Below are 26,140 nucleotides of genomic sequence, written 5' to 3'. Positions count from 1 at the left end.
TGGTGTTTGATAGCTGTTCGGTCCCGCCCACCCCCGACATCACCCCTGAGTTTTGACAGCTCGTCTTTCCCCCTGCAAGCAGTAACATTACCTGACGGCTCTGACAAGCCTCACTGTCTGCTGGAGCCAACAGCACAGCCGCCTCTCCACCAAGTATCTCACTACCCTCAGTGCCAAAGATGGAGATCTGGCCCTACACTAACAGACACAGGGTGATTAGGGTGTGCCCAGGCACACCCGGCACACCCCGTGCGCACGCCTATGGTAATAATACAATTTATCACATTGATAAAATATATCCTTATTGAAGAATAGGAATAAAAACTGCGTATGTCCGGCTCTTTGTACAGAGATGTGGGTGACACGTTTGTGAGGCTTCGATAAATATATTGTATTTGACTATTTTCCTCCTTTCACTGCAAATTTGGAAATTTGTTGAATTATAAGATACATGGACCTTTTTTTTTTTTACTTTCAATAGTTTTTATTGAATATTTTCCATACAACAATTAACAAACAAAAAGACAAAAAAAAAAAAAAAACAGCAATGGTGAGTATACCAGATACATGGACTTTTGATGTGATTAGGATCATTGAAAGTTTTTTTTTCCTTCTTAGCGCTGTATATTTTCCGGATTAGCCGGAATTAATTAACACTAGAAGAGCGGTGCTATTTGGAATGGAGGGGGCAGATGACATTTTCATAGAGGCGAGGTCCTCCAGGGGGACTTCTTAACCTCTATATGACATTATACCTGAGTAGCCGCCAGTATAGATTTGCAGCAATATCGGACAATAAACATACTCAGAGTATAAAAACATGTTTATCATGGTGAGCAGATAATGATACATTGTATATTAAACATGACATTGTGTAATCAGCTGAGACATTTGTATGTATAACAATCTCTCCCATCACACAAGGATCTCATGTCACCGGCTGATGTTTTTCTTCCAGGCTCCTTCTACTCAGCTATAGATGAGCAGAGTTCTGTATTAGAGGGAAATGTTTCCTGATGGTCACTCTTCACTCATCTAATGTGAAGATCATTCTAGAGGGAGATGTGAGAAGATTGTTTTCTGTGTAGAAAAGAAGATAGAAGGAAGAATGGGACACACACTCAGGATGATGGAGGTGTTTGCAGCCTCTGTGTTCAGCCTCCTCAGCAGCTCCTGACAGCTGTAAGTGACCCCCGATAAGTGACAGTCCAGTGAGCAGATCGGGTCCCCGATGAAGATCGGGCAGCGTTCTATTTCAGATAAAAGTCGGTTTTCTATCTACCGGGGAAACACAACAAGAGAGAGAAGATTCTCCAACTACTCCATGATACTGAGTGGGCGTGTCTGATGTGTAACCAATAGCAGAGCGTGAAGCTTGTTGTGTACCGACCAATAGCAGTGTAGGAAGTTTAACTATATAATCCCAGAAGAGGTGAGTGGGGAAGTTTATCTGTCCAATAGACTTTCTAGAATCATGACTGAGACTGAGAGCGCCCCAGCCGCCGCTCCTCCAGCGGAGCCCGCCGCCAAGAAGAAGCCGGCTAAGAAGGCGGCAGCCGGAGGAGCCAAGAAAGGCAGCAAGAAGCCGTCCGGTCCCAGCGTGTCCGAGCTCATCGTCACAGCCGTGGCCGCTTCCAAAGAGCGCAGCGGGGTCTCCCTGGCCGCCCTCAAGAAGCTCCTGGCCGCTGGAGGATACGATGTGGAGAAGAACAACAACCGCCTCAAGGTCGCCATCAGGGCGCTGGTGACTAAGGGGAGCCTCGTCCAGGTGAAAGGACATGGCGCCTCCGGATCCTTCAAGATCAACAAGAAGCAGCAAGAGGGTGACAAGGCCAAGAAAGCCCCCAAAAAGAAGCCAGCAGCTGCGGCCAAAAAGCCAGCCAAGTCCCCTAAGAAACCGGCGGCCAAGTCCCCCAAGAAGGCAGTAAAATCCCCCAAGAAGGCAGCCAGCAAAGCGGCCAAGAAACCGGCAAAGGCTGCAGCTGCCAAGAAGGTGACAAAGAGCCCCAAGAAGCCCAAAGCTGCAGCCAAGCCCAAAAAAGCCGCCAAGAGTCCGGCTAAGAAGGCGGCAAAACCCAAGGCAGCAGCCAAGCCCAAGAAGGCCGCTCCGAAGAAGAAATAAATCCAAGCAGCAGCCGGAGGCCTCCTTCATCTACACCCCCCAAAGGCTCTTCTCAGAGCCACCTACCTCCTCCTAACAGAGCTCTACATACCGAACACCGACCAGGAGCCTCATTATACCTCCTACCTCCACATCCTCATCACATTCTACACTGACTACTTACACCTCATCTTCTCACAGCCACCCACCTACCTCCTCCTCACACATCGCAACCCTACACAATCCCCTCTATAGAACAATTCCATCATACATTCATACAGCGGGAGATCCGAACGCATCGTGTGTGCATCGATATCGGTTATGCAATCCCCGGTGTCACATCTAGAAAACGATCATTCGGCAGTTTTCTCTAAAAGCTCTCATTGGTAGACAAATGAAGCACAAGCAACCGATTGGTGCAGCGGAGCATTTTCAAATTGGCCGCCAAAATCTCACAGCTTTGATTAATGTAACAGTTCCCTCCCAGAGGGGAGATTGGGAATAAATAAACTAATAATGGGAACAAAGGGGTTCCAGGGGAGTTCCCCGGATTCTCCCCAGCAATGATTTGTTTTCTATACAATATGGTATATATTCTTCCTTCCAGTCTCTCCATGTGTGCAGCCCCGGCCGGCTCTGATCTCCTCTCATTACACAGTGCTAGTAGAGGACATGACTGCCCCTTCCCTAGTGACACCCCCATGTGGACGCCGGTTTATTCCCCAAATATTTTCTCTTCAGCTGATCACCACATCTCAGGGGCGTAACTACAGGGGTTGCAGGGGTGGCAATCGCTACCGGGCCCCATGCTCCAGGGGGCCCGGTAGCAAACCAGTGGGTGAACTTCCAGGATCGCAAAGGTCACACTTGCGACCGGACCCTGGCATTGCACCACTGTGGGGAGGCCCCAAGATTGCAGGAAGGGGGCCCACAAGATTGCAGGAAGGGGGCCCACTGCAGAACTTGTGAAAGAATCCTGCTGCGGGACCGTAATAAAAGGCCATGCAACAAGTGTAAAGAGCCCCAGGATTAGTGGGAAGAGCCCTGGGCTTGAAGGTAAGGGCCCCGGCCAGGGGTGTGGGGGGCCCTTCATGGTTTCTTGCATCAGGGCCCTGAAGGTTCTAGTTACGCCTCTGCCACATCTCTATCTTTGCCAAGAGAAAACCGATAGAAGTATCTAGAAAATCTGATGAAATTATTGTTAGGTGTAAAAATGAGACACAGAAATGGTGGATGGGAAGTCAGTGTGTAGCTGTGTTCCCCTCCCCCTCTCTATCCGGGAATTATTGTATTGGGTTAGAGAAAAGCAGAGGAGATTCTCCAAGTATAGATTGTTCATAAAAGGTATGAGTTGTTACTTTGTGATGGATTGATGATGGAAATAATTGCACTAATGAATAAATACCGAACCCCCCATCGAACTTTTGTACTTTTAAAGGCGAATTTTGCTTCTAGAAATATGTCTCCGACAAATCGGCTACAATTCTATCAGTTGAAAACTATTATCATTGAACGGATATAAAAGTAATACAGGGTCTAGATAAAAGGAGAAAGGAATGCAGCGAAGCTTCTCTCTTCAGTGGATAAGATGAGAATTTCCAGACTGGAGTTGGGAAAAGAAAGAGGGAAGCGGAGATCTCCCCGGCGGGGTAAATTGGCTCGGTGTGATCATTGTACAAAAACTCATCACTAGAATTCTATTACAGCACGAGGAACCGATCCATACATTCATCTGAAAATAATTTTATATATAAATAAAAGTGTAATGCAAGTTGTTTGGATTCGCCCTGTAGTCAGGGTAATAGATATATAGAGCTCTGTATATAGGAGGATGTGGTGGCTCTGAAAAGAGCCTTTGTGTTGGGATGATGGGAGTAGTAGTAGGGGTGGTGGTTCCGCTCCCCCTCTATGCCCGCTCTCCGCGGATGCGGCGTGCCAGCTGTATGTCTTTGGGCATGATGGTGACCCTCTTGGCGTGGATGGCGCACAGGTTGGTGTCCTCGAAGAGTCCGACGAGATAAGCCTCGGAAGCCTCTTGCAGAGCCATGACGGCGGAGCTCTGGAAGCGCAGGTCGGTCTTGAAGTCCTGGGCGATCTCTCGGACGAGGCGCTGGAAGGGCAGTTTGCGGATGAGCAGCTCGGTGGATTTCTGGTAGCGGCGGATCTCTCGGAGAGCCACGGTGCCGGGCCTGTAACGGTGAGGCTTCTTGACTCCGCCGGTGGCCGGGGCGCTCTTGCGGGCGGCTTTGGTGGCCAGCTGCTTGCGGGGAGCTTTCCCTCCGGTGGACTTCCGGGCGGTCTGCTTGGTTCTCGCCATCTTTACTCAACTCTCTGCTGGAACAGTGAATGTGAATCATTGCCGCTCTGCGGAGCCATTTATACACATCACTGCCTTCTGATTGGACAATTAAAGCACAGCCCTTTTCATGATTGGTTTTCTTAAAAAAAGCGGCATTTTTAAAATGCCCGCCAAAATCTGCACGTTATATCTTTGTAAGTAGAGATGTTTTCTTCACATCATACAAGCTCTTCCCTTTTACCAAAAAAGAGAAAACATTCATCAGAAATATCTTTATATTCAAAGATTAGAGACTCCTTATAGATTTGAGAATTATAGACTGTGAGAATGGACTGGCGGTAGATCTCTACCTTTCTATATGATGGGAAATAAAGGATTCCATGTTTCATTATCAGATCTGTGTAGGATCATGGAACTGACCTCTATCAGACATGTAGCAGTTACAGATTTCCTCATATTAAAACTAGAATAAGAAAAAAGTGAAAGGACTGGTAGAAATCATGGCACTGCCAGATATGTACAATGAATCAATAAACACAAATATTTCATGTCTGAAGAAGCAAATCTGTCTCCTCTTAGAAACATTGTAAACATTTTGCTGATTTCTAGTTGCAAAGTAAATGAAATTCTCTTCAGAGTATTGAATGGCTGAGGATCCTTTCTATCAGTTTTCCTTTCTGCCAAATGAGAAAATATTCATCAGAAATGTGTTTAAAAATCAAAAGATCGGAGATTCCTAATCGGTGTAAGTATTAGAAGCTGTGAGATTGGACAGTTTTTCTCCATAATACAGTAAATGAGATGACAGAAAATCCTCCTCCGATCTCACTGATCTTATTATTTCGTTCTTAGTGAATAACAAGTAGAAAGTTGACTTGCACAGCTTATTCCATCCATCACAATTCTGTACTAACATGGAGGGACAGATCGCTGAGCAGACATCTCCCCAGCATTGCCCTCCCTGCTCCGTGCAGATCAGGTAGCACTCAGTGTGATCATTATTTCCAGATATTCCATGTGGATCAGCATTAAATCCTGAACATCAAGTGTTATCAAGTGCCTTGGATAATAGCTTTGGACAAAATTAAGGACCATTCACATATAAGATCAATTTACATATAAGTGGGGTCAATAAAAAAAATGCTGCTGGTTACTTGTAGATAGACTACATAAAGACCAACAAAATATATAAAACTAGCGCAAATTCTATTCAGACCCAACTCAGGCTAAAAAAAAATCTTTAGATAGACTAATTTAATCTGACTGTAATAATATTAAGGTGCCAGTGAGTCTATATTTGATGCGGAGATAAATAATAGAACCTAGAGACCACAACTCCCAGCTGGTTAACCTAGTTTGGTAAAATGTATACAAATTGACAAAAATGTAAAAAAAAAGTCCTGCACGCTGGAAATTATGTGATAAGGTGTAAAAACGTATTTATAGTGCAAATGAATACTGTAAATCTGAATGCATATGATAATATATGTAATGGAGCGATTTAAAGTCTATTGTGCAAATGTAGCAAAATTGTAACCAAAAATTCGAAAAATGTGCGTAGTTAAATAACTGACCACTAGATGGCAGCTGTGTGACAAAATAAGTATAAAGTGACTATAGTGCAAACATCTGTGAAATCATTTATATAAAAATAATCAATAATTTATAAAACAAGGATATTGGTATTACTATAACCTTGTAGCAATGTGTGCAAAAAAACTTAAAACAGACCCATCATCGAAATATATAATGCAAAAATATATATGAAAAATTAAATAGTTTGCAAAGAAATCAATCTAGTCCCATAAACAGTCCATATACTGCTTTAAGCTAGTTTTTTGTGCAAATGTGCAAAAAGTGCCACTAAATTATAAAGTGCTTTTGGTGTCCACACGTGCAGATCCCACCGTCTGTGCAGGCTTTCTCTCTGAACTCTCCAGAACCTTAGCTGGAAACACCCAGCAAACTCGCTTTTGATAGACTCCACTTTTGGTTGTATAATACCTCCACAGCACTCTATCTGGTAGCAATCTTGCTTGATTCTATCCTCCACCAGGGATAGTGCTCCCGGAGATAGGGAGAAGGAGAGAAACAAATCCAACATAGCGTAATTCCGTTACAAAAGAACAAAGTTTATTTAAATAAATAGTTACACACACTCACATGACAATGTGTCAACCTGACACTAGGATTCTCGGCAATGAAAATAAATATAGAAGGAACTCCCGGCCGTCTCCAGCCCTGGTGTCCTGCTAGCTGTTTGCGGTGTTTTTCTCACAGCATCCTAAGCCACGCCCTACAATTTTGATACATTTGCACAATAGACTTTAAATCGCTCCATTACATATTATTTCCCTAATATATGCCATTGAAAGTTTATCAAATAATTTCCAGCGTGCAGGACTGTTTTTACATTTTTCTCCATTTGTATACATTAAACCAAACTATGTTAACCAGCTGGGAGTTGTGGTCTCTAGGTTCTAATATTTATCTCCGCAGCTAATATAGACGCACTGGGCACCTTAACATTATTGCAGTCAGATCAAATTAGTCCATCTAAATAATTATTTTAGCCTGAGTTGGGTCTAAATAGAATCTGCGCTAGTTTTATATATTAGATCCTGAACACCTATCGCTGGATTCCCATTCCCCTTTCAATCAAATCTCTGTGTAATCATTATAATAGGAGTGCCGCTACCGCACCTTTCACCAATAAATCCACATACAATTATTCAAATACGCCTAAAAGATCTGATTGCTGAGAAGGCCGCATGTTTGATCCAGGGAGTATTGCTGCAGAATAACACATTAACTGATACAGTGCAATGATGGGGTGCGATTGGTTGGTGTATGAGCACTGAGGGATGGAATTGGTTTGTACCCCTCTGGTTATGTGCAGCGGCTGTGCCGGGTCCTATCCCATTCTAATAGAAGATGATGAGAGATCCGGGATTCTGGAGACATAATACAATGTGTGACATCTCATCTGTTCCAGGACTCTGGAGGTACATGACTTGTGAGAGATCAGCAAAGGGTTCTAGATGTCCCAATCCATCCATGCAGTGTATGACCTGAAGGAACCCAGAGCCGAGCTTTCATTGTGGGGACTTTATATAGTAATCTGGATAGGAAGGTCACCAGTGGAAGGTGCGGTGTCGGAACATCTGTTATAAACAGGATCGATTGAAAGGAGAACTTTATATCCAGGAAGTGTTAATGGTCTAGGAAGCCTTCTCTGGTCAGATGTAATAAAAAGTCGGTTAAACGATTGTGATAATTATTGGGAAATAAATGGCTTTCTAGATAATATTGGAAAACTAATCATTCTTCAGAAGACAATTGTCTATATTTTGGGGTGGCTAGAAGAATTTTTGTTCTTCAAACAAGTTGTATGGACATTTGAGTGCGCTCATATCTCTGGTATTCTTCCTTCTTTTTTTTCCGGTTGGGGTCATTTATCGAGGAGATCTGCACTCTGCTAAAAGCTGGGAGGTATTACGTCTCGTTTTGGGTGGGGGTTTGAAATGCTGCATTTTACGGTATTTTTACGATTTGTATTTACTTTATAAAGCTATTATTTTAGATATTCCTATTTAAATTAGGATACTTTTATATTTAATTCACTAAATGTGAATATCCCGATGTCTGTGTATGTAGTGAGGGCATTTATTTGGAGGATCCTGGGTGACGTCAGAGACATGACCTCACCAGTAATGATGATCAAATGAAATCCAGTGGTCACCCAAAAGAAGTGAAAAGTTGCTCTTTCTGATGAATAAAGAGCATAATCGAGCGGGAAATTTAAATCAAGGAACTGCTGAGGATTGGATGATTGAGAGCACAGAGGGGCGGACTTATTGTGACGTCAGGACACTCCCTCCTCTAACCCCTCCCCATTATTCTCCATCAGGTCCGCTTATGCTGCATATAAAGCGAGGCTGGGTGCTTCTCCTTCATATTCGTTTGAGACACGAAAAATTTCGAGATGTCTGGTCGCGGTAAAGGAGGAAAGGGTCTGGGGAAAGGAGGCGCTAAGCGCCACCGGAAGGTGCTCCGGGACAACATCCAGGGCATCACCAAACCCGCCATCCGACGTTTGGCCCGCAGAGGGGGTGTCAAGCGCATCTCCGGACTCATCTATGAGGAGACCCGCGGAGTGCTCAAAGTTTTCCTGGAGAATGTCATCCGCGATGCCGTCACCTACACCGAGCACGCCAAGAGGAAGACCGTCACCGCCATGGATGTCGTCTATGCCCTAAAACGCCAGGGCCGCACTCTCTACGGATTCGGAGGCTAAACCCCAACATCCACCGCTTACCCACTTCACCCCAACAAAGGTCCTTCTCAGGGCCACCCACCTTCTCATACAAAGAGCTGTAACCATTCATTTCTCTTAGATAAACTTTTAGCACGTCGGAATGAAAGCTTTTTAGCTAAACACATATTAATCCGATTGTACAACTTTATTTTACTTGGAATACAACAGATCGAAGCGATCTAGTGTCTATATTCTCTCCGCTTACAATATCGTTAGATCACTTTATTCTTTTTCAGCTAGCTTGTTGAGACACCGATAAACCCCTTTCTTAGGCATTATTCCCAGTCACCTCACATTTCTTTATAGAAATATTCGGGGTGTGATAAGGGGACAATAAATATCGCTCAGTGACATTTCTAGATGATCATTACTCTATTTTCTCATCATAAAGACAGGTAGAAGTCATGTGACTGTCGTGTTCTGTGTATAGCGGTGGATTCCGAGCACTTGCAATAAAGGACATTTTTAGGTCAGTAATAATCCGGTCACCCCTCTCTATTCTGATTGAAATTAAAGTGTTGATCTGTTTTTCCGATCAAAGTTCTCCTCTGCTGATCTCAGTATTCAGGGTCGGATTTGGCGGTATAAAAGAAATGGATTTTTGTGTAACGATTTACACAATTCAGGCGGGTGAAATTTGAAATATTGGCCAATCAGAGTTGTGGGAGATCCCACAGCCAGCCACTAATGTCTTTCCTATGAGGAGTACAAAGAAAGTGTGCGATCTCTCTCCTTTCTCAGAGTAGAGGTCACGTGTTCAGTGACTTTCTAATCATCTCTACAGCAGGGCGGACTCTGAAGTATAAAACAACAAAACGGACGTTTATCAATGTATGGATTATCGTTGTGGAATTGCACTGTGAAATAAAGGGACCGTTGATGAAAGCTGCTGTATTATCGTGATGGTAGATGTGAGAGGATGGGAAGTGTAGAGAATTGTGGCGGGAAACATGAAGATTGAAGCAATCAGAACTGTGAGATGACATGACAATGTATATTTGTGTTGCGGTGAGAGTGAAGGAGATGGAGGGGATTGTTTGTTATTTCTAGAATGATTTGTGATGAGAAGTAAAGGATGGAGGAGAATGAAGAGGAGTCCCTGTAATGAGAGGACATTGCTCTATAAAGGGACACTGAAAGCGTTCCAATATAAACATCTATCATCATTTCTTATTACTGCCACGTGTCATCATAAGACATTGTTCCCCCCCATGGGGAATCACACCTTCTAGTCATAGTAAGTATTTTATTTCCTACGTGGAAAATAAATGCAATGTTTCATTGTTACAATCAGATCTCCGAATAACAATGCAGATGTATGCAGCTCTTTGTATGTAGATGTGGGTGGCTCTGAAAAGAGCCTTTGTGTTTGGTGAGGAGGGGGATGGGGGAGTTGTTGGGGATTACTTGGTCTTGGCAGCCTTGTGGCTCTCGGTCTTCTTGGGCAGCAGCACGGCCTGGATGTTGGGCAGGACTCCTCCCTGGGCGATGGTGACGCCCCCGAGCAGCTTGTTGAGCTCCTCGTCGTTGCGGACAGCCAGCTGGAGGTGTCGGGGGATGATGCGGGTCTTCTTGTTGTCGCGGGCGGCGTTACCGGCCAGCTCCAGAATCTCAGCGGTGAGATACTCGAGGACGGCGGCCAGATAGACGGGAGCTCCGGCCCCGACCCGCTCGGCATAGTTACCCTTCCTGAGCAGGCGGTGAACACGACCGACTGGGAACTGCAGACCAGCCCGGGATGATCGGGTCTTGGCTTTAGCCCGAACCTTTCCTCCTTGTTTGCCGCGGCCAGACATGATTCTGTGATATTGGAGTTCTCAAAGAGATGTGAATGGCTGGAGCCGCTCCCTTTCCTGTTATACTCTGAATGCTATGACGTCACGCCCTATGATTGGACACGTTTGAACCCAGCCAATACTCTCTAGGTTTGTATCTAAACCAATCAGTAAATGAGGAAAGAAATCATGACGTCACTCCCCATCACATGACTGAGTCCTCCAATAGAAGAGTGAGGAGGATAGAGGCTCATTTGCATAGGACAGCCTATATAAGCAGCACATGAGGGCGGCGCCAGCACACTTTTCTCTTCTCAGAGCGGAGGAAACATTCTTCTTATCCCTTATTATGCCTGAACCAGCCAAGTCCGCCCCGGCGCCCAAGAAGGGCTCCAAGAAAGCCGTGACCAAGAGCCAGAAGAAGGACGGCAAGAAGCGGAGGAAGAGCAGGAAGGAGAGTTATGCCATCTACGTCTACAAGGTGCTCAAGCAGGTCCACCCCGACACCGGCATCTCCTCCAAGGCCATGAGCATCATGAACTCCTTCGTCAATGACATCTTCGAGCGCATCGCCGGCGAAGCTTCCCGCCTGGCTCATTACAACAAGCGCTCCACCATCACCTCCCGGGAGATACAGACCGCCGTCCGCCTCCTCCTGCCCGGAGAGCTGGCCAAGCACGCCGTCTCCGAGGGCACCAAGGCCGTCACCAAGTACACCAGCGCCAAGTAATACCCCTCCCCCACCCATCACCCCAACAACACACAAAGGCTCTTCTAAGAGCCACCCACAGACATCACAACCGAGCTGTCATACAATCTTCATGTAACGTACAATTTATTACCTTTACAAGTTTTAGCTGTTCGGATAACAGAAAATGAACTCAAAATAACATCATTAATAATCTTGAGATGAGAAGTAGGTCGGTCAGACTGGAAGGGGAATGAATAAAACCTTCCTTCTAATCTCATCCTTCTTTATTGCAGAGATCGTCTCCCCTTCCTGGCTCTATACATTTCCTATTCCTCGCCTTGTACTGCACACACCCAACTGCTCTAATCACTTCTGCTACATTGTTACAATGAAAGATTCTCCGCAATCTCCCGCCTTACATTGTTCCTTTATCTGGGGAGATCGTGGAGCTTTTATTCCACAACACAATGGGGGATAGAAGCAAGAAAAGTGAAACATTGTATCTGCTCAATCATCTCAGATCGGCTAATCCGACACTGAAAATTATTCATAGAAAATATCACTCTTTCCGGGACGGTCCCTTCACTTCCAGGAAATATGTAGAAATATTATTCTGTTTTAAGGTTTGATTTTGCACATCAGAATACAGAATTTGCACTGTTATTGGATGTTTGCTATAGAGATCAATGAAAAGTCTACGGAACAAATCTTTTCTGGGCTGAAAACGGAGATAAATCTCCGAATAAAATTCTTTGGATTCCTCATAAAGACATCGCTGACCAATGAAGGCTGATAATGAAATCGCTCACAGTTCTGATTGGCTCAGATCTGAAATAGCTATTTTCAAATTTCCCGCCTGAATTGTGAAAACGTTACAGACAATCAGTCCCAATATAACACCAAATCCCACACTGAGATCATGAGATGAGATACTTATCCGAGAAATATCTTTACCACGTTATTTTCAGGCAGATTCATCGATTAGTACGGAATAAACAGAAATAGAAATGAAAGATTATTAAATAATGTAAAACATTTCCATATGTTCTCAGAATTAAGAATCCCCCCCCCCCACACACACACACACACACACTGCTACATACAGAACATGATAGTGAGATTACTTCTCTCATAGATCTCTACCTTTCTATGATGGGAAGTAAAGTATTACATGTTTCATTATCAGATCTGTATATGATCGGGGAACTGGCCGATAATTAACGTTTCATCTTTCAGACATGACATGTAGCCGTTTCGGATTTCCCCCTTACATCCTAAAATAAACGAAAAGTGAAAGGGCTGGCAGAAATCTGTAGTAATCATGACACTGCCAGATAAATATATACAACGAATCAATAAACACAGTTGTTTAATTTCAGTCCATTCTTTGTAACTAGAAATCAGAAAAATTTTAACAATGTGTCTAAGTAAATGACATTTTCTGCAGAGTATTGAATGGCTGTGACCCCGCCCCTTCCATCAGTCTTCCATCAGGTCAGCTTTTTCTTAAAAGCAAGAATGCAGGCCTTTTTTTTTACCGTAATATTGTATAAATATGAAATTGTTATGATGTGTGACAGATGAATGTTTTCTGTGTAATCTCCGAGGAAGAACGAGGAAACCGTAGTAAAGGAAGAATAGCGCCAAATATGAACAGGGAATGGATGAAGAGAGGATTTCTGTACAATTCACTGTTTCCTTCATTTCTGTTACTTGTGCAAGTAAAGTCTTCTTCTATTTATTGTTGTAGTCCCACCCCTCCCCCATATAATGTGAAAAATAAAATTAGGGTAATGCGAATTTTACTGACCCTACAACAGCTCCAGAATAGGTGGAAAGAAAATCAATCAATGTTGTCTCCATCAGATCATCACAAATATGTTTTAAAACGGCATATTGTATTGCAGTTAGTGCTGAGCTCCGACTCTGTCACCCCGGAGTCATCTACTGATCCATCAAACGGTTCTCTGCGCCTTATCATTGGATTATGGGTCCCATATCCCAACAATGTGTCTAATCTAAAGGATGGAGGGCAATGGACACCAAGGAGATCACCTGCTTATCTAAACTCACATCAATTCAATGTGTTATATTAGACTTTAAAATCATATAAAGAAAACGTAATCGCTGTTAGGACGGACAGGTGTCATTATAGCACATTGTCCCCCCACCCGGATCACAATTTTCGGTGTCTAATTATACAATCAGATCTCCCAAACATGTATGTCTGACTCCATCTTAAAAAGAAGTGGGTGACTCTGAGAAGATCCGTCGGGTTTGGTAATATAAAATAAAAATGATTGGGTTTACTTGGCGGGCTTGTGGCAGTAATATTCGAGGATTTTACCGCTTTGGAGTAAATATTTGGAAGCTGAAAACCGACCCAAGTGACGTCATTTTGGAGGAAGATGAACAGATCTATGAATAGAACTTCTACAATGTCGGCTTTAGCGGTATAATGCGGCTGAATCTTCCTAACGGCCAGTAGAATTATGGCGGGAGATTTAAATATAGCAACTCGGAGCCATCATAGGCGTGGTCTATTAATAGCAAAGAGGGGAAATCATTTCTGGAAATATGGAGTACAATGTGTTCTGACATTGGAGCTCTATGTAGGTGTGCGTGGTTTTGGTTGTAGGAGTTTAGCGGTGAGAAAGATTGGAGAGATGAGAGAATGATGTCCTGTGATCACATTTCCCCTCATTACTATTCACCTGTATTACAAGTCTGAGTGTTAATAATAAGAAGACAAAGTGTTTGCCTTTAGAGTGCCATTTACCTGACAGTAATAATACAATTTATCACATTAATAAAAGATATCCTTATTTAAGAATAGGAATAAATACTGCGTATGTCCGGCTCTTTGTACAGAGATGTGGGTGACACGTTTGTGAGGCTTCAATAAATATATAATAGTCATAATAATTTATTTCTATATATTCTTAATTTTTTGCGGAGATCATCTCCACTTTCTGGCCATTTCCTATTCATCTCCTGGTACTGCACACACCGAAGTGTTGTACCTAGAATGACCGAAAGGTGGCAGAGCTTACTAAACTCTCATGTCTCACTCAAGCATTGCTACAATAAAAGATTCTCCACAATCTCCCGCCATAAAATTGTTACTTTGTATTTGGGAAGCTCGTGGAGCTCTTAACTCGCAATACAATGGGGATAGAAGCAAGAAAAACGAAACATTGTATCTACTCGGTCAGCCCAGTCAAATCTTTGTCTATTTGTATCTATTTAAAGAATCAGCAACAGATCAATGTACATAGGTAAATGACAAAAATATGTACAAAGTATCAGCTACATACAAATCTGATTACAATAATATCACCTCGGATAACAGTCCTTTATAGAAGTTAGAAGTAGAAAATTATTCCACGGAAATGTTTAGTGCATTTATTGGTGAAGTTACATATAATCTCCAATCCTGGACCCCCCTCCTTCGCTCCATAACTCCCGAACATCACATAACCTCGGAGCTGAACAACAAACCTCATTAAATGCTCTTGGACCAAGGCTGGAAAATTAAAAAGTGCCCTTTTTAAATGTATAATTATTTATTTGTTATTTTTGTATTCAGATTTTTAAGTGCTTCAGAATAAAAATGAATGTTTGAATTTAGTCAACTAGAAAAATAAAACAGCTGACCCCCCCCCCCCCCAAAGAAAAAAAACAAAAAGGTTAATAGCCTCAAAATTTTACAAAATCACAAAGAAAAAAAAAAAAAAATGCATCAATTTTGCACCTTTAAAGCAGGTGCACCCACCAAGTAATGGAATCTTCAGCAAGTGGTGTTTGAACCAATAATGTGTTAGTTTATAGACATTATTTAAGCAGCAAACAATATATTGCTGCTAACATTAATAGGTTACATCTGAATCAGGGCCATCTCACTGAATGGGCATGCTGGGCAGTTGCCAAGGGGCCCCACTTGCCCAGCACTAGTCCCAATTCCCATGTGCATCCCGCCGCCAACCTTAACAGGTGGCAAGCGCCTGTCGTCCCTGCACTGCTGTTAGGCCACTTGGGCCGTGGAGAGGGAGCCCACAACTGCAGGAATGCCTGTCTACCTCCACTGGAACTGTTTGTGTTCACCAGACCCAGCCGCTGAACTTGGAAGCTGTCATTAGCCTGGCACTACTGTACCAATAAATATTGCCTTATCGATAATTTGCATTTTTATTCTCGTGGGTGATTGTGTAGGCGGTGCCCCAGTGCGCTGCATTGCCTGAGGCCCTTTAATGCTCTTAAGATGGCACTGATCCAAATTTCACATGTCAGAATTTAAAGTCCACAATAAAGTGATGGTACTCTAATAGTACTCAGTGGGCTTTGTATAGAATACACTGACTGGAAACATCAGGCTGTAAAGTAGTTGAGACAGCACTGATGAGGTCTATACTTAGACATACCTTTCCACTGTCCTTCTGTACTCAGTTACCAGCTCCTGATAGCCCTTCTCAAACTGTTCATGCCCTGTTTTCAGATCTATTCGGTTCATCTGGTCTGTAAGCTCCTCTGGTTTTAAGCATCTCCTCAGCTTGACCATTTCTCTCAGATTTTTCTTAAATGGGCCAACAACTATCTTTGTGATGTCTAGTCTGTAAGGCCTGGATTTTTCAGGATCACTCATGCACAAATCTGAAGAATTTCTTACACACATCTTGCAAGTTTTTTTTTTTTTTTTTAAATTGAAAAAAGACGTGTTTTAGGCCGAAAAAAACAGTGGTGCATCCGGCGGTTAAATAATTATTTCCAATATATAGCAGTTTACCAATGCATTTGTGAATTTTGGTGACCAAATCTGTGTTCTGGGTCCCCAAATCGGGTGTCCATACATAGCATAAATATATACTGTTAATGTACAGCAGTTAAAAGCTGCATTTTGGGGTGTTATTGAAAAAAGTCGCGTTTTAGGCCGAAAAAACAGTTGTGCACCCGGCATATGACACGGGCACTGCCTTAGTGAACGTAATTGTTGACTACTGTCAGGTAAATTGACACCGGAGAGAGACCAATCTTTCAGCTTGGTGGGTGAATGCAAATAATGAGGAGAACATCAAATAAGGGACGTGGGTATGGTCGTGGTGGTGTTGGTGGAACTCCTGTTTCTGGTAGAGGACGTGGCCGTTCAGTGCCAACTACCGCTCCAAGTCAAACACCTTCCTCTAGTGAGAGTAGGCGACAGAATCTGCAGCGTTATTTGATAGGCCCAAATGCCGCTCTATGGATGGTGAAGCCAGAACATGTACACCCGATAGTAGATTGGGTAGCTGACAGTGCCTCCAGTTCCTTCACAGTATCTAACACCCAGTCCTCTGCAGAAAGCTCAGAGTTGGCACCTGCAGCTCATGCCCATCAGTCTTCCACCTCACTCCCTTGCAAATCAGCCAAGCAGTCAGAGCCCCAAATCATGCAGGAAAGTCGTATGCTTTTTGATGACTCTGTTGCCAGGGTTTTTGCTGAACCACTTTGTTGCATGATGAGGACATGGGAATATCTTCACAAAACGCCTCTGATGATGACGAAACACAGGTGCCAACTGCTGAGGCTTTCTGCAATGTGCAGACCGACGAGGAGGGGAGGGGTCATGAATGGGTGGAAGATGATGTGGAGGATGATGAAGTCCTAGACCCAGACTGGACTGAAGGTCGTGGTAGTGGGGCGTGCAGTTATGAGGAAGAGGCAGTGGTCGCACAGAGGCAACAGCACGGCAAAAGAGGGAGCAGGGTGCAAAAGCGCAGCGGGCATTCCAGAGACAGTACGCCTGCTACTGTCCACCGCACCCAGGCACCAAGCACACCAAGGCCTGCTCCAAGGAGTTCATTGGCATGGCAGTTCTTCACACAATGCCCTGACGACAAGAGACAAGTGGTTTGCATGTTGTGCCATCAGAGCCTGAAGCGAGGCATAAACGTTCTTAACCTGAGCACAACCTGAATGACCAGGCATCTACATGCAAATCATGAACTGCATTGGAGTAAACACCTTAAAAACAAGGAACTCTCTCATGCTCATCCTGCTCCCTCTTCTGCTGCTGCCCCGTCCTCTCCCTCCACCTCTGGCGTCACCGTGACACCTGGCGACCAGCAAACAGAGGATGTTCCACTAACACCACCACATACGACACCATCACCAAGCATCTCCAACATGTCACACGGCAGCATTCAGCTGTCAATCTCCCAAACATTGGAGAGAAGGAGGAAATACCCACCTACCCACCCTAAAGCCCTGGCCCTGAATGCCAGCATTTCAAAATTACTGGCCTTTGAAATGCTGTCATTCCGTCTGGTGGAGACGGACTGTTTCAAACAGCTGATGGCGGTGGCTGTCCCCCAGTATGTTGTTCCCAACCGCCACTAAATTTCCAGGCGAGCCGCCCCTTCCCTGCACAACCAAGTGGAGGATAAAATCAAGTGTGCGCTATGCAACGCCATCTGTGGCAAGGTCCACATAACCACAGACACATGGACCAGTAATCACAGCCAGGGTTGCTATATCTCCCTAACTGCACACTGGGTAATTGTAGTGGCAGCTGGGCCCAAGGCGGATGGCGGTTTTGTGCATGTCCTTCCACCACCGAGGATCGCAGGGCATTATTTGTTGCATCCTGTTGCTTCCTCCTCCTACTCCACATCATCCTCCTCCTCCTCCTACTCCTCATATACCACCCCCACATCCGGTCATCAAGAGAACCTCAACCCAAATTCAGCACAGCCCAGGGTAAACGTCAGCAGGCGATTTTAAAACTCATGTGTTTGGCTGACAAACCGCACACCACTCACCGCACAGGAGCTTTGGAGGGGCATAGAACAGCAGACTGCTGACTGGTTGCTGCCGCTGAGCCTCAAGCCCGGCCTGGTGGTGTGTGATAATGGGTGAAATCTCGTTGCAGCTCTGGGACTAGCCGGTTTGACGCACATCCCTTGCCTGGCGCATGTTCTGAATCTGGTGGTGCAGAAGTTTCTTAAAAACTACCCAGACATGTCAGAGCTGCTGCTGAAAGTGTGGTCCATATGTGCGCACATTAGCCCACATGGGTCTACCTGACAGCTAATTACGTAGCATTCTGTGGCTGAAGGTACATTAGGCATTCACACAGTATATACAGAAGCAAGTGTCGGCCTGTATAGGCTGCAAAAATTATCTCACATGGTTTGAACTGACAGTAAAAAACTTAGTTTTTGATGGCTAGAGGTACGGTAGGCATTCACAGTACACAGAACTGTAAGTGTCGGAGTGTATAGGCTCCAAAAATTAGCTCACATGGTTTGAACTGACAGCAAAAAACTTAGTTTTTGATGGCTAGAGGTACGGTAGGCATTCACAGTACACAGAACTGTAAGTGTCGGCCGTTATAGGCTCCAAAAATTAGCTCACATGGTTTGAACTGACAGCAAAGAACTTAGTATTTGGTGGCTGGAGGTACATTAGGCATTCAAAGAAAAAATAATTGCTGGCCCTGAAAGGCCCCCAAAATAGCCATTCAATGGACATGAAATGCCTTTTAATGCCGCTGTATGTAGCGAAGCCAAGGACCAGGAATTGTTGTGGGTGGAGAAATTTTGATGTAACCTGGTCTACTGGTCACATGTGTTGAATTCCTCAGAGATCCATGCCTCATTCATTTTTATAAATGTAAGGTAGTCTACACTGTCATGAGCTAGGCGAGTGCGCTTATCGGTCACGATTCCCCCTGCTGCGCTGAACGTCCTTTCGGACAGGACACTGGATGGGGGCAAGCCAACATTTCCATTGCAAATTGTGCAAGCTCTGGCCAGAGGTCAAGCCTGCCCACCCAGTAGTCCAGGGGTTCATCACTCCTCAGAGCGTCCACATCGGCCGTTAACCCGATGTAGTCGGACACCTGTCGGTCTAGGCGTTCCCTCATGCTGAATCGGGAGTACAGCTGTCAATGGTTCGGCTGAAAGAAGGATCTCATATCTGAAGTGACCAAGACATCTTCCAACCGCCCTCTTCTTGCAGGCGCTGTTGGATTGTTACCCGCAACTGTCTCTCTGTGACTGGAAATTCCTCTGCTAGTGCACGGAAAAGCAGAATACAGCATTTCCCGCAGCAAGGCCTGGAAGTGCTGCATTCTGACCGCCCTCTGTGATTGTGGTAACATTTCCGCCATTTTGTGTTTGTACCGGGGGTCTAAGTACGTTGACACCCAGTACATGGTCCCTGACCTTTTTGCATTTTATACGGGGGTCCCCCTTAAAACGCTGCAGCATGTAGGCCCCCATTCCCACTAAACTGGAAGTGGTATAGTGGCCTGCTTCCAGCTCATCATCCAGGATAATGTCGTCCTCGTTCTCCTCCCCCCATCCACGGATAACACCAGGGAACCCAGAAAGGTTTAAAGCATGCTCTTCTTGCTCCTCCTCATCCCCCCCAGCACCATCCTCCTCCTCTGACTCCTTTTCAGACTCCTGCTGTTGATTTGTCTCAGATGGAGTAGCACCCCCTGGGAATTCATTCAACATTGCGACTTCCTGATCTTCCTGCCCCTGCTCCTCGACGGCTTGATCAATGACACAACACAGTGCACGCTCCAGAAAGAAGGTGTAAGGTATTATGTCACTTATGGTGGCCTGGCCGTGACTGATCAGTTTGGTGATCTCATTGAATGGCCACAGAAGTCTGCATGCGTCCCGCATGAGCAGCCACTGGCGAGGTGAGAAAAAACCCAAGCTCCCCAAAACCTGTCTTGCCGCCGAGTTCGAACAGATAGTCATTAATTACAAGTTTCTGCTCGAGCAGCCTATTAAGCATATGCAACGTTGAGTTCCATTGTGTCGGGCAGTCACAAATAAGACGCCTGAGGGGCAGGTTGTGTCGCCACTGAATCTCAGCAAGGCGAGCCATGGCTGTGTAAGATCTTCGGAAATGGCCCGAGATTTTCCTGGCCTGCCGCAAGACGTCCTTGACCCCAGGGTATTTAACAACAAATCACTTCACCACCAAGTTCAGGACGTTTTTTTATTTTGGCCTGTTTCAGCGTGCTCAGCAGATTGGCACAGTTGTCGCACACCACTTTACCAACTGACAAATTCAGCAGTGTCAGCCACTGATCTGCCTGTGAACGCAAAGCTGAAAGGAGTGCAGGACCAGTGTGGCTCTTGGCTTCCAGGCAAAACAGACACAGCACAGAATGGCAATATCTCACCTGGCATGTGGAATAGGTTCTGGAGATCTTGGGCGGCGCAGGAGAAGAGACGGTAGCAGCGGAAGAGGAGGAGTCAGCCGAGGAGGAGAGGGAGGATGGAGGAGGAGGAGAAGAAGAGGCAGGCCTGCCTGCAATCCGTGGTGGTACAACTACATTTTCACGGGTGCCACGGGTTGCATGCTTAACGACCGTCAGAAGGTTCACCCAGTGTGCAGTATAAGTGATATTTGAGAAAGAAGGGAAAGCCGCTCAGGTGCAAATATCAAGACCTGGTGCAGGTCGGATCCGTCATCCAAGGATATGCAAGTTTTTTTTTTTTTTTTTTTTAACAATGGTTTTTATTGAGTTTTCAAATTACAAGAAAACATATACACATACAACAAGGAACAAAAAAAAAACAAGCAAACTCTCGCTCAAGACGAGGTGTAGCTAATAGCATTGATCAGTGACATTGTTCAATTTCAGACCAAATACAGTTACACAATATGATCAGAAAATACAGTCACCCGTGTGGGAACAAATCCTGTGGGTAGGAGTAAACAATGCGAATAGATAAAACAGAGCACAACACAGAACATGAAACTTCCGTATCATTGCAGGTACATTACTGAGAGGGATACCAATAAACCCAGGCTGCCCATTGCTTCTCAAAGGGCGTGACAGTGTCCCTAGTCCTAGCTGCAAGCAGACGCTCATATTGGTAGGTCAGGTTAACTTGCGCTAATACTTCACTGTGGCTAGGGGCTAAGCTGTCCTTCCAGTGCCTAGCTATGCATAACTTAGCCACTAGAAGTAGGTGGACCATAATGGTTTGGAATTCCCACGGATAGTCCTGCACCCCTAGATGGAGGACCACTAAAGCCGGGTCGGGTTTTTTCAGTATCCCAGACACCTCAGCCATTATTTGAAATATTTTTTTCCAAAAGCTGGAAATGCCTACACACGACCAAAATATGTGGAAAATATTAGCTGGGTGGCCACAACCTCTCCAACATAATGGCGAGTAGGACGGAATAAACTTTGCCAGGATGACTGGAGTCTTGTACCAACGCGCCACTATGATTTGGGAGAGATCCCAGTGATTAGTGCAATGAGTTGCCGCTGCTACTGCTTTAAACGATTTAACCCACGAGGCTTGCGGGTACGTGGTTCCTAAGTCCCTTTCCCAACGTGTCATGGGTGGGGTCTTAGAGAATTTAGATTTATCATAGAACAACGATATGCCCTTTGATTTCGTAGCCGGGGTTGTGAGGAAGTCCCAGGCGTTAATTGTTATCTGGACAGTCGGGGGGGGGGATGTTTGCGGAGGAAGTGACTAATCTGCATAAATGTATGGTGGACCGTAGTGGGTAATTTATATGTCTCAACCAGCTCTTGCCAGGTTTTGATAGTAGGGCCCGACACGAGTTCGTCAACCCAGAAAATACCATGATCTTGCCACTTGTCAGTTTTTAGATATGGTATTAAGAGTTCAAGGGTTTGAATCGGTATGCGGGGGTTGGCTGGACATGTGCTATGAGCTGAGGAGGCAACAAGCCTTCGCCATGATAGCGGTGTGGCCTGTGTGGTGGGAGGGAGTGGATGGAGGGGCAGTGGCCTCCATGAGTCCGCCAGAAGAAGCAGATGTAATGAAGGAGTGAGCGCTAAGGCTGCTTCAAGTCTGACCCAGAGAGCTTCCGTGGACCCATGAAACCACCGCTTGGCTTGCGTCAGTAGTGATGCCGTGTAGTAGTTCTCCAGTATTGGCCATCCCATCCCCCCCCCACCGATTTGTGTTTCACTAGGTGTGTCTGCGAGCATCTGGGTTTCTTCCCCATCCATACATAATTGCGGAGAATACGCCTCAATTCCATAAAGTATTTGTGGTGTACAGTGACTGGGATCGTCCTAAAGAGGTATAGGATTTTGGGTAACTCCATCATTTTAAACGAGGCAATGCTGCCTATCCATGACATTTCCACTTTAGACATGCGTGTCAAGTTCTGACAAATCTTTTCAATAAGGGGTTTGAAATTTATATCAATGATTTTCGTAAGATCAGCCGAAAGGTGGATACCTAGATAGGGAATCGTATCCTTTGCCCAAGTGTAAGGGAACCGCTGATGCAGGTGCCGTTTGGTGTGGGCATTGAGACCTAAATCCAGTATCAAGGACTTACTAAAATTCACTTTATAATATGATAGCCTGCTGAAATGCGTTAACAGTTTGTGAATAATTGGAAGGGAGATCAGGGGGTTATTGATAATCAAAACAACGTCGTCCGCAAATAAATTGATCACATGGGATACTCTATCCGCCACCATACCTTTGATAAGGGGATGTGATCTGATAGCCTCAGCAAGAGGTTCCATCATTAGGTTGAAGATGGCCAGGGACAGAGGGCACCCCTCTCTGGTTCCGTTGTGGATAGCAAACTCCTTTGACAGAAAACCAGATGTGAAAACTCTCGCCGAGGGTCTGGAATATAGAGCTGATATTGCAGAGGATATAGGTCCTTGGAGACCAAATTTAGCTAGGGTGGCTTTCATATATCCCCAATGTATCCTATCGAACGCTTTTTCTGCGTTGATCGAAAGTAATATAGTTGGGGATTTTTTGCTACGTACCTGGTGGATAATATTAATAATATGCCTGGTGGCATCCGGTGCTTGCCTACCTTTAGTGAAGCCTGTTTGGTCGGGTCGAACTATAGATGGGAGGACCTCAAATAGTCGTTTGGCTAAGATTTTGGCATATATCTTTACGTCTGAGTTTAACAATGAGATAGGGCGGAAGTTGGGCGGTGAGTCTGGGGATTTACCTGGTTTGGGCAAAGTCACAATGTGAGCAGTAAACATTTCCGAGGGAAATTATCCAGTGGAGGCGGCCGTGGTGAATAGGGAATGTAGGTGGGGAAGGAGGATGGATTGACATATTTTATAATATTCATTCGTGAGGCCATCAGGGCCCGGAGATTTGTCTGATGGGAGCGATCGTATAGTCTGGAGGATTTCGTCTGGCGTGAAGTCACCGTTGAGAAAGTCTAAGTCTTGTCGGGACAGTTGAGGACGGTTGAGGGAGTCTAGGAATTCCCTAATGATAGATTCAGTGGGCTGGGGGGTTTGGGGGTCGTCTTGGAGGTTGTATAGCGACCAGTAGTATTCCGCAAACGTGTCTGCAATAGATTGGGGGTTTTCTACTTTTTGTTTTGTGGTGTGGTGGAATACACGGGGTATGGTAGCTTTGGTCCGCCGTGTTTTAAGTTTCTGTGCTAAGAATTTTCCCGCCCTGTTGTGGTTAGCGTAGTATCTCAGTTTAAGACGTCTCATGTAATGATCATGGTCTACACAAAACAATTCCCTGAGTCGTTGTCTTAGTTTAGAAAGCTTGGAGGCAAGAGCTGAAGTGGGGCGGGATTGGTTTTCCTTGTCAGTGTCTCTGATTTCAGCAAGTAGAGTATCAAATTGAGCAGAGCAGGCTTTTTTCTTTCGGGCCGCAGCCTGCAGCAGCAGTCCCCTCACGAATGCCTTATGGGCATTCCAGTTGATAAACGGGTTTGTGTCGGAAGGCCTATTTAATTCAAAATAGTGCTCCGATTCTCGGGTCACTCTATTCTTACACTCCGCATCCTGGAGCACAGAGTTGTCGCACCTCCAAACACGGGAGGAGGCAACCCTGGGACTCCCGGAGAGGGACAGTGTAATTGCAGCGTGGTCTGACCACGAAATGTCATGGATATCTGAATTTGTCACCCTTTGTAGCGATAGTCTATCCACTAGTGCATAGTCAATCCTTGAGTATGAGTTGTGTCTTGGGGAGTAAAAGGTGTAAGAGCGTTCCTCCGCATGTTGGCATCGCCATGCATCGTATAGCCCCTCCGCAAGAAGAAGTCCACGCAGGATCGTGGGCCCCCTCCTGCCAGAGCCAGATGAATCCAGGGCGGGGTCAAGTACCATGTTCAAGTCACCACATAAAACTACATTACCTCGTCGCACCCTGGAGATCAAGCGAAAAAGACGCTTCAAGAATCTCGGTTGGTGCGAGTTAGGTGCGTAAACATTAATTACTGTATATAACACATTGTAGAGCTTACACACTAGGATGATGTACCGTCCGTTTGTGTCCAAATGTGATTCTTGCAGTTCAAAGGGAACATTGGCATTAATGGCCAGCAACACTCCCCCTTTTTTCTCAGATCTGGAGGCAAGAAAGAGGTGAGGGAAGTTCCTGTGGGAGCAGAAGGGGGTCTTGTCTTTGCGAAAGTGGGTTTCCTGCACTGCCACAATATCCGCATTATGTTTCTGGGCATCTGACCAAAGCGACCTCCTCTTTGCAGGGTGGTTCAGACCCCTCGCGTTGATGGACATAAATTTAATCGACATGGGTCATGAGATTCAGTGCGAGGGACGAAGTTAGGAGCCTCGGGGTGAGCGTAGCAGGCGTCCGGTGGAGTTGGCAATAGGTAGAGGCAGGACTTGAGACAATCCTAGTAGGGGGCATCCAGAGGGTGCAAGGAAGTGCGGCTGAAGCAAACAAAAGGCAGAAGCAGCAGGCAGTCAAAGTCAGTGGGGTATGTGTCCACAAGGGTGTCCAGAGTACCATATTCCTTGAAGAGTAGTACCTGAGGGTTTGTAAATCCCTAAACGGCGGAGATCTTGACCACTGGGCAAGAGCAAAAAACATAGAACAAAACAAAAACAAAACTAGAAAGATAAAAAGTGTGGACCGTTTAAAGTCCGTGCAGCTCATGCTGCCTTTTCCAGCAGGGGCCGGTACGGTGGAGAGTACCAGAAAGGGTGCCCAGGGAGATGAATTGTTGATTGCAGCGTGTGACACTTACAGTCGTTATTTATGCTTGGTATTACGCCGAGGTAGAACTACTTGCCAGTCGTGGGTAACATGCTTGGGATCAGTAGGGGGGCGGTGATGGTCTTCCGGTGGAGGACGATGGCCGTCTTGGGGCACAATACCCCAATCCCTCAGAGCTCTGATGCCTTGGTCCAGAGATGTTATCAGGTGTGACGAGCCATTGTACGTCACTTGCAACTTAGCGGGGTACTTCCACTTATATGCCACATTATGGTTACGGAGAGCTTTAGTTACAGTGGATAGGTCCCTCCTTTGCTGTAGGGTATGCTTGGAGTAGTCAGAAAGTAGCTGTAGGGACTGTGCGTGAGGTGGAACAGAGTCCTTGTGTCTGAACGCTTCCAATATACGCTCCTTGACCTGAAAAAAAGTGCACTCTGAGGATTACGTCCCTTGGGACCTCCTGTGGGAGGAAGGAGGGTTTCGGAACTTGATGGACCCTATCCACTGTCAGGTCAGCAGAGGTCAGGGATGGAACCAAATCTTTGAACAAGGAGTGCACATAATGGGGCAGTTGTTGTTGAGTGACCGATTCAGGGACCCCCCTTATCTTTATGTTGTTCCGGCGCGACCTGTCCTCCAAGTCTGCCAGCTTGTTTTTGATCATTAGCAGGTCGTCCGAATGGGAGTTGTGGGAGTCCACCAACACATTGTATGAGGTTGCAACTTCAGATAGCTTATTTTCATTAGCGTGCACCCTTTGGCCCAGGTCGTGCACCTCTGCTCGACATTGCCGAACCCCTGAGAACAAGTCCGCATGCAATGAAGATTTCAACAGCATCATCATCTCTTTTAGAGTTACATCAGAGATTAGTTGGCCTGTTGTGGGAAACTGTGCTATAGGGTTGTGTGGAGGGGAAGAAGTAGAAGGGTGTACCTGTGTAGGATCCAGGGGTCCTGGGTCCTCCATCCCTCTCCTGCTATCTGACT

General features: G+C 45.4%; 4 protein-coding genes across 4 annotated transcripts; 2 read left to right on the top strand and 2 right to left on the bottom strand.

Moving 5' to 3' along the window:
• Positions 1-1,474: 1,474 nt before the first annotated feature.
• Positions 1,475-2,122, top strand: LOC309547594 (uncharacterized protein; the record flags this gene model as incomplete). Its single annotated transcript, XM_082247467.1, has 1 exon — positions 1,475-2,122. The coding sequence occupies one exon, from the start codon at positions 1,475-1,477 to the stop codon at positions 2,120-2,122; it is 648 nt and encodes a 215-aa protein (XP_082103593.1).
• Positions 2,123-4,007: 1,885 nt separating this feature from the next.
• On the bottom strand, positions 4,008-4,504 carry LOC309547604 (histone H3.2; the record flags this gene model as incomplete). The annotated part of the gene is made up of 1 exon (XM_082247477.1): positions 4,008-4,504. The coding sequence occupies exon 1, from the start codon at positions 4,416-4,418 to the stop codon at positions 4,008-4,010; it is 411 nt and encodes a 136-aa protein (XP_082103603.1). The 5' UTR covers positions 4,419-4,504.
• Positions 4,505-10,121: 5,617 nt separating this feature from the next.
• On the bottom strand, positions 10,122-10,514 carry LOC309547614 (histone H2A type 1-like; the record flags this gene model as incomplete). The annotated part of the gene is made up of 1 exon (XM_082247487.1): positions 10,122-10,514. The coding sequence occupies one exon, from the start codon at positions 10,512-10,514 to the stop codon at positions 10,122-10,124; it is 393 nt and encodes a 130-aa protein (XP_082103613.1).
• Positions 10,515-10,842: 328 nt separating this feature from the next.
• Positions 10,843-11,223, top strand: LOC309547640 (histone H2B 1.1; the record flags this gene model as incomplete). The annotated part of the gene is made up of 1 exon (XM_082247517.1): positions 10,843-11,223. One exon carries the CDS (start codon positions 10,843-10,845, stop codon positions 11,221-11,223), a length of 381 nt encoding a protein of 126 aa, XP_082103643.1.
• Between the last annotated feature and the right edge of the window lie 14,917 nt (positions 11,224-26,140).

The sequence above is a fragment of the Pelophylax lessonae genome (assembly GCF_965119305.1).
Source record: "Pelophylax lessonae genome assembly, chromosome: 2".
Taxonomy (NCBI): Eukaryota; Metazoa; Chordata; class Amphibia; order Anura; family Ranidae; genus Pelophylax; species Pelophylax lessonae.
This window is presented reverse-complemented; position numbering and strand designations above follow the sequence as displayed.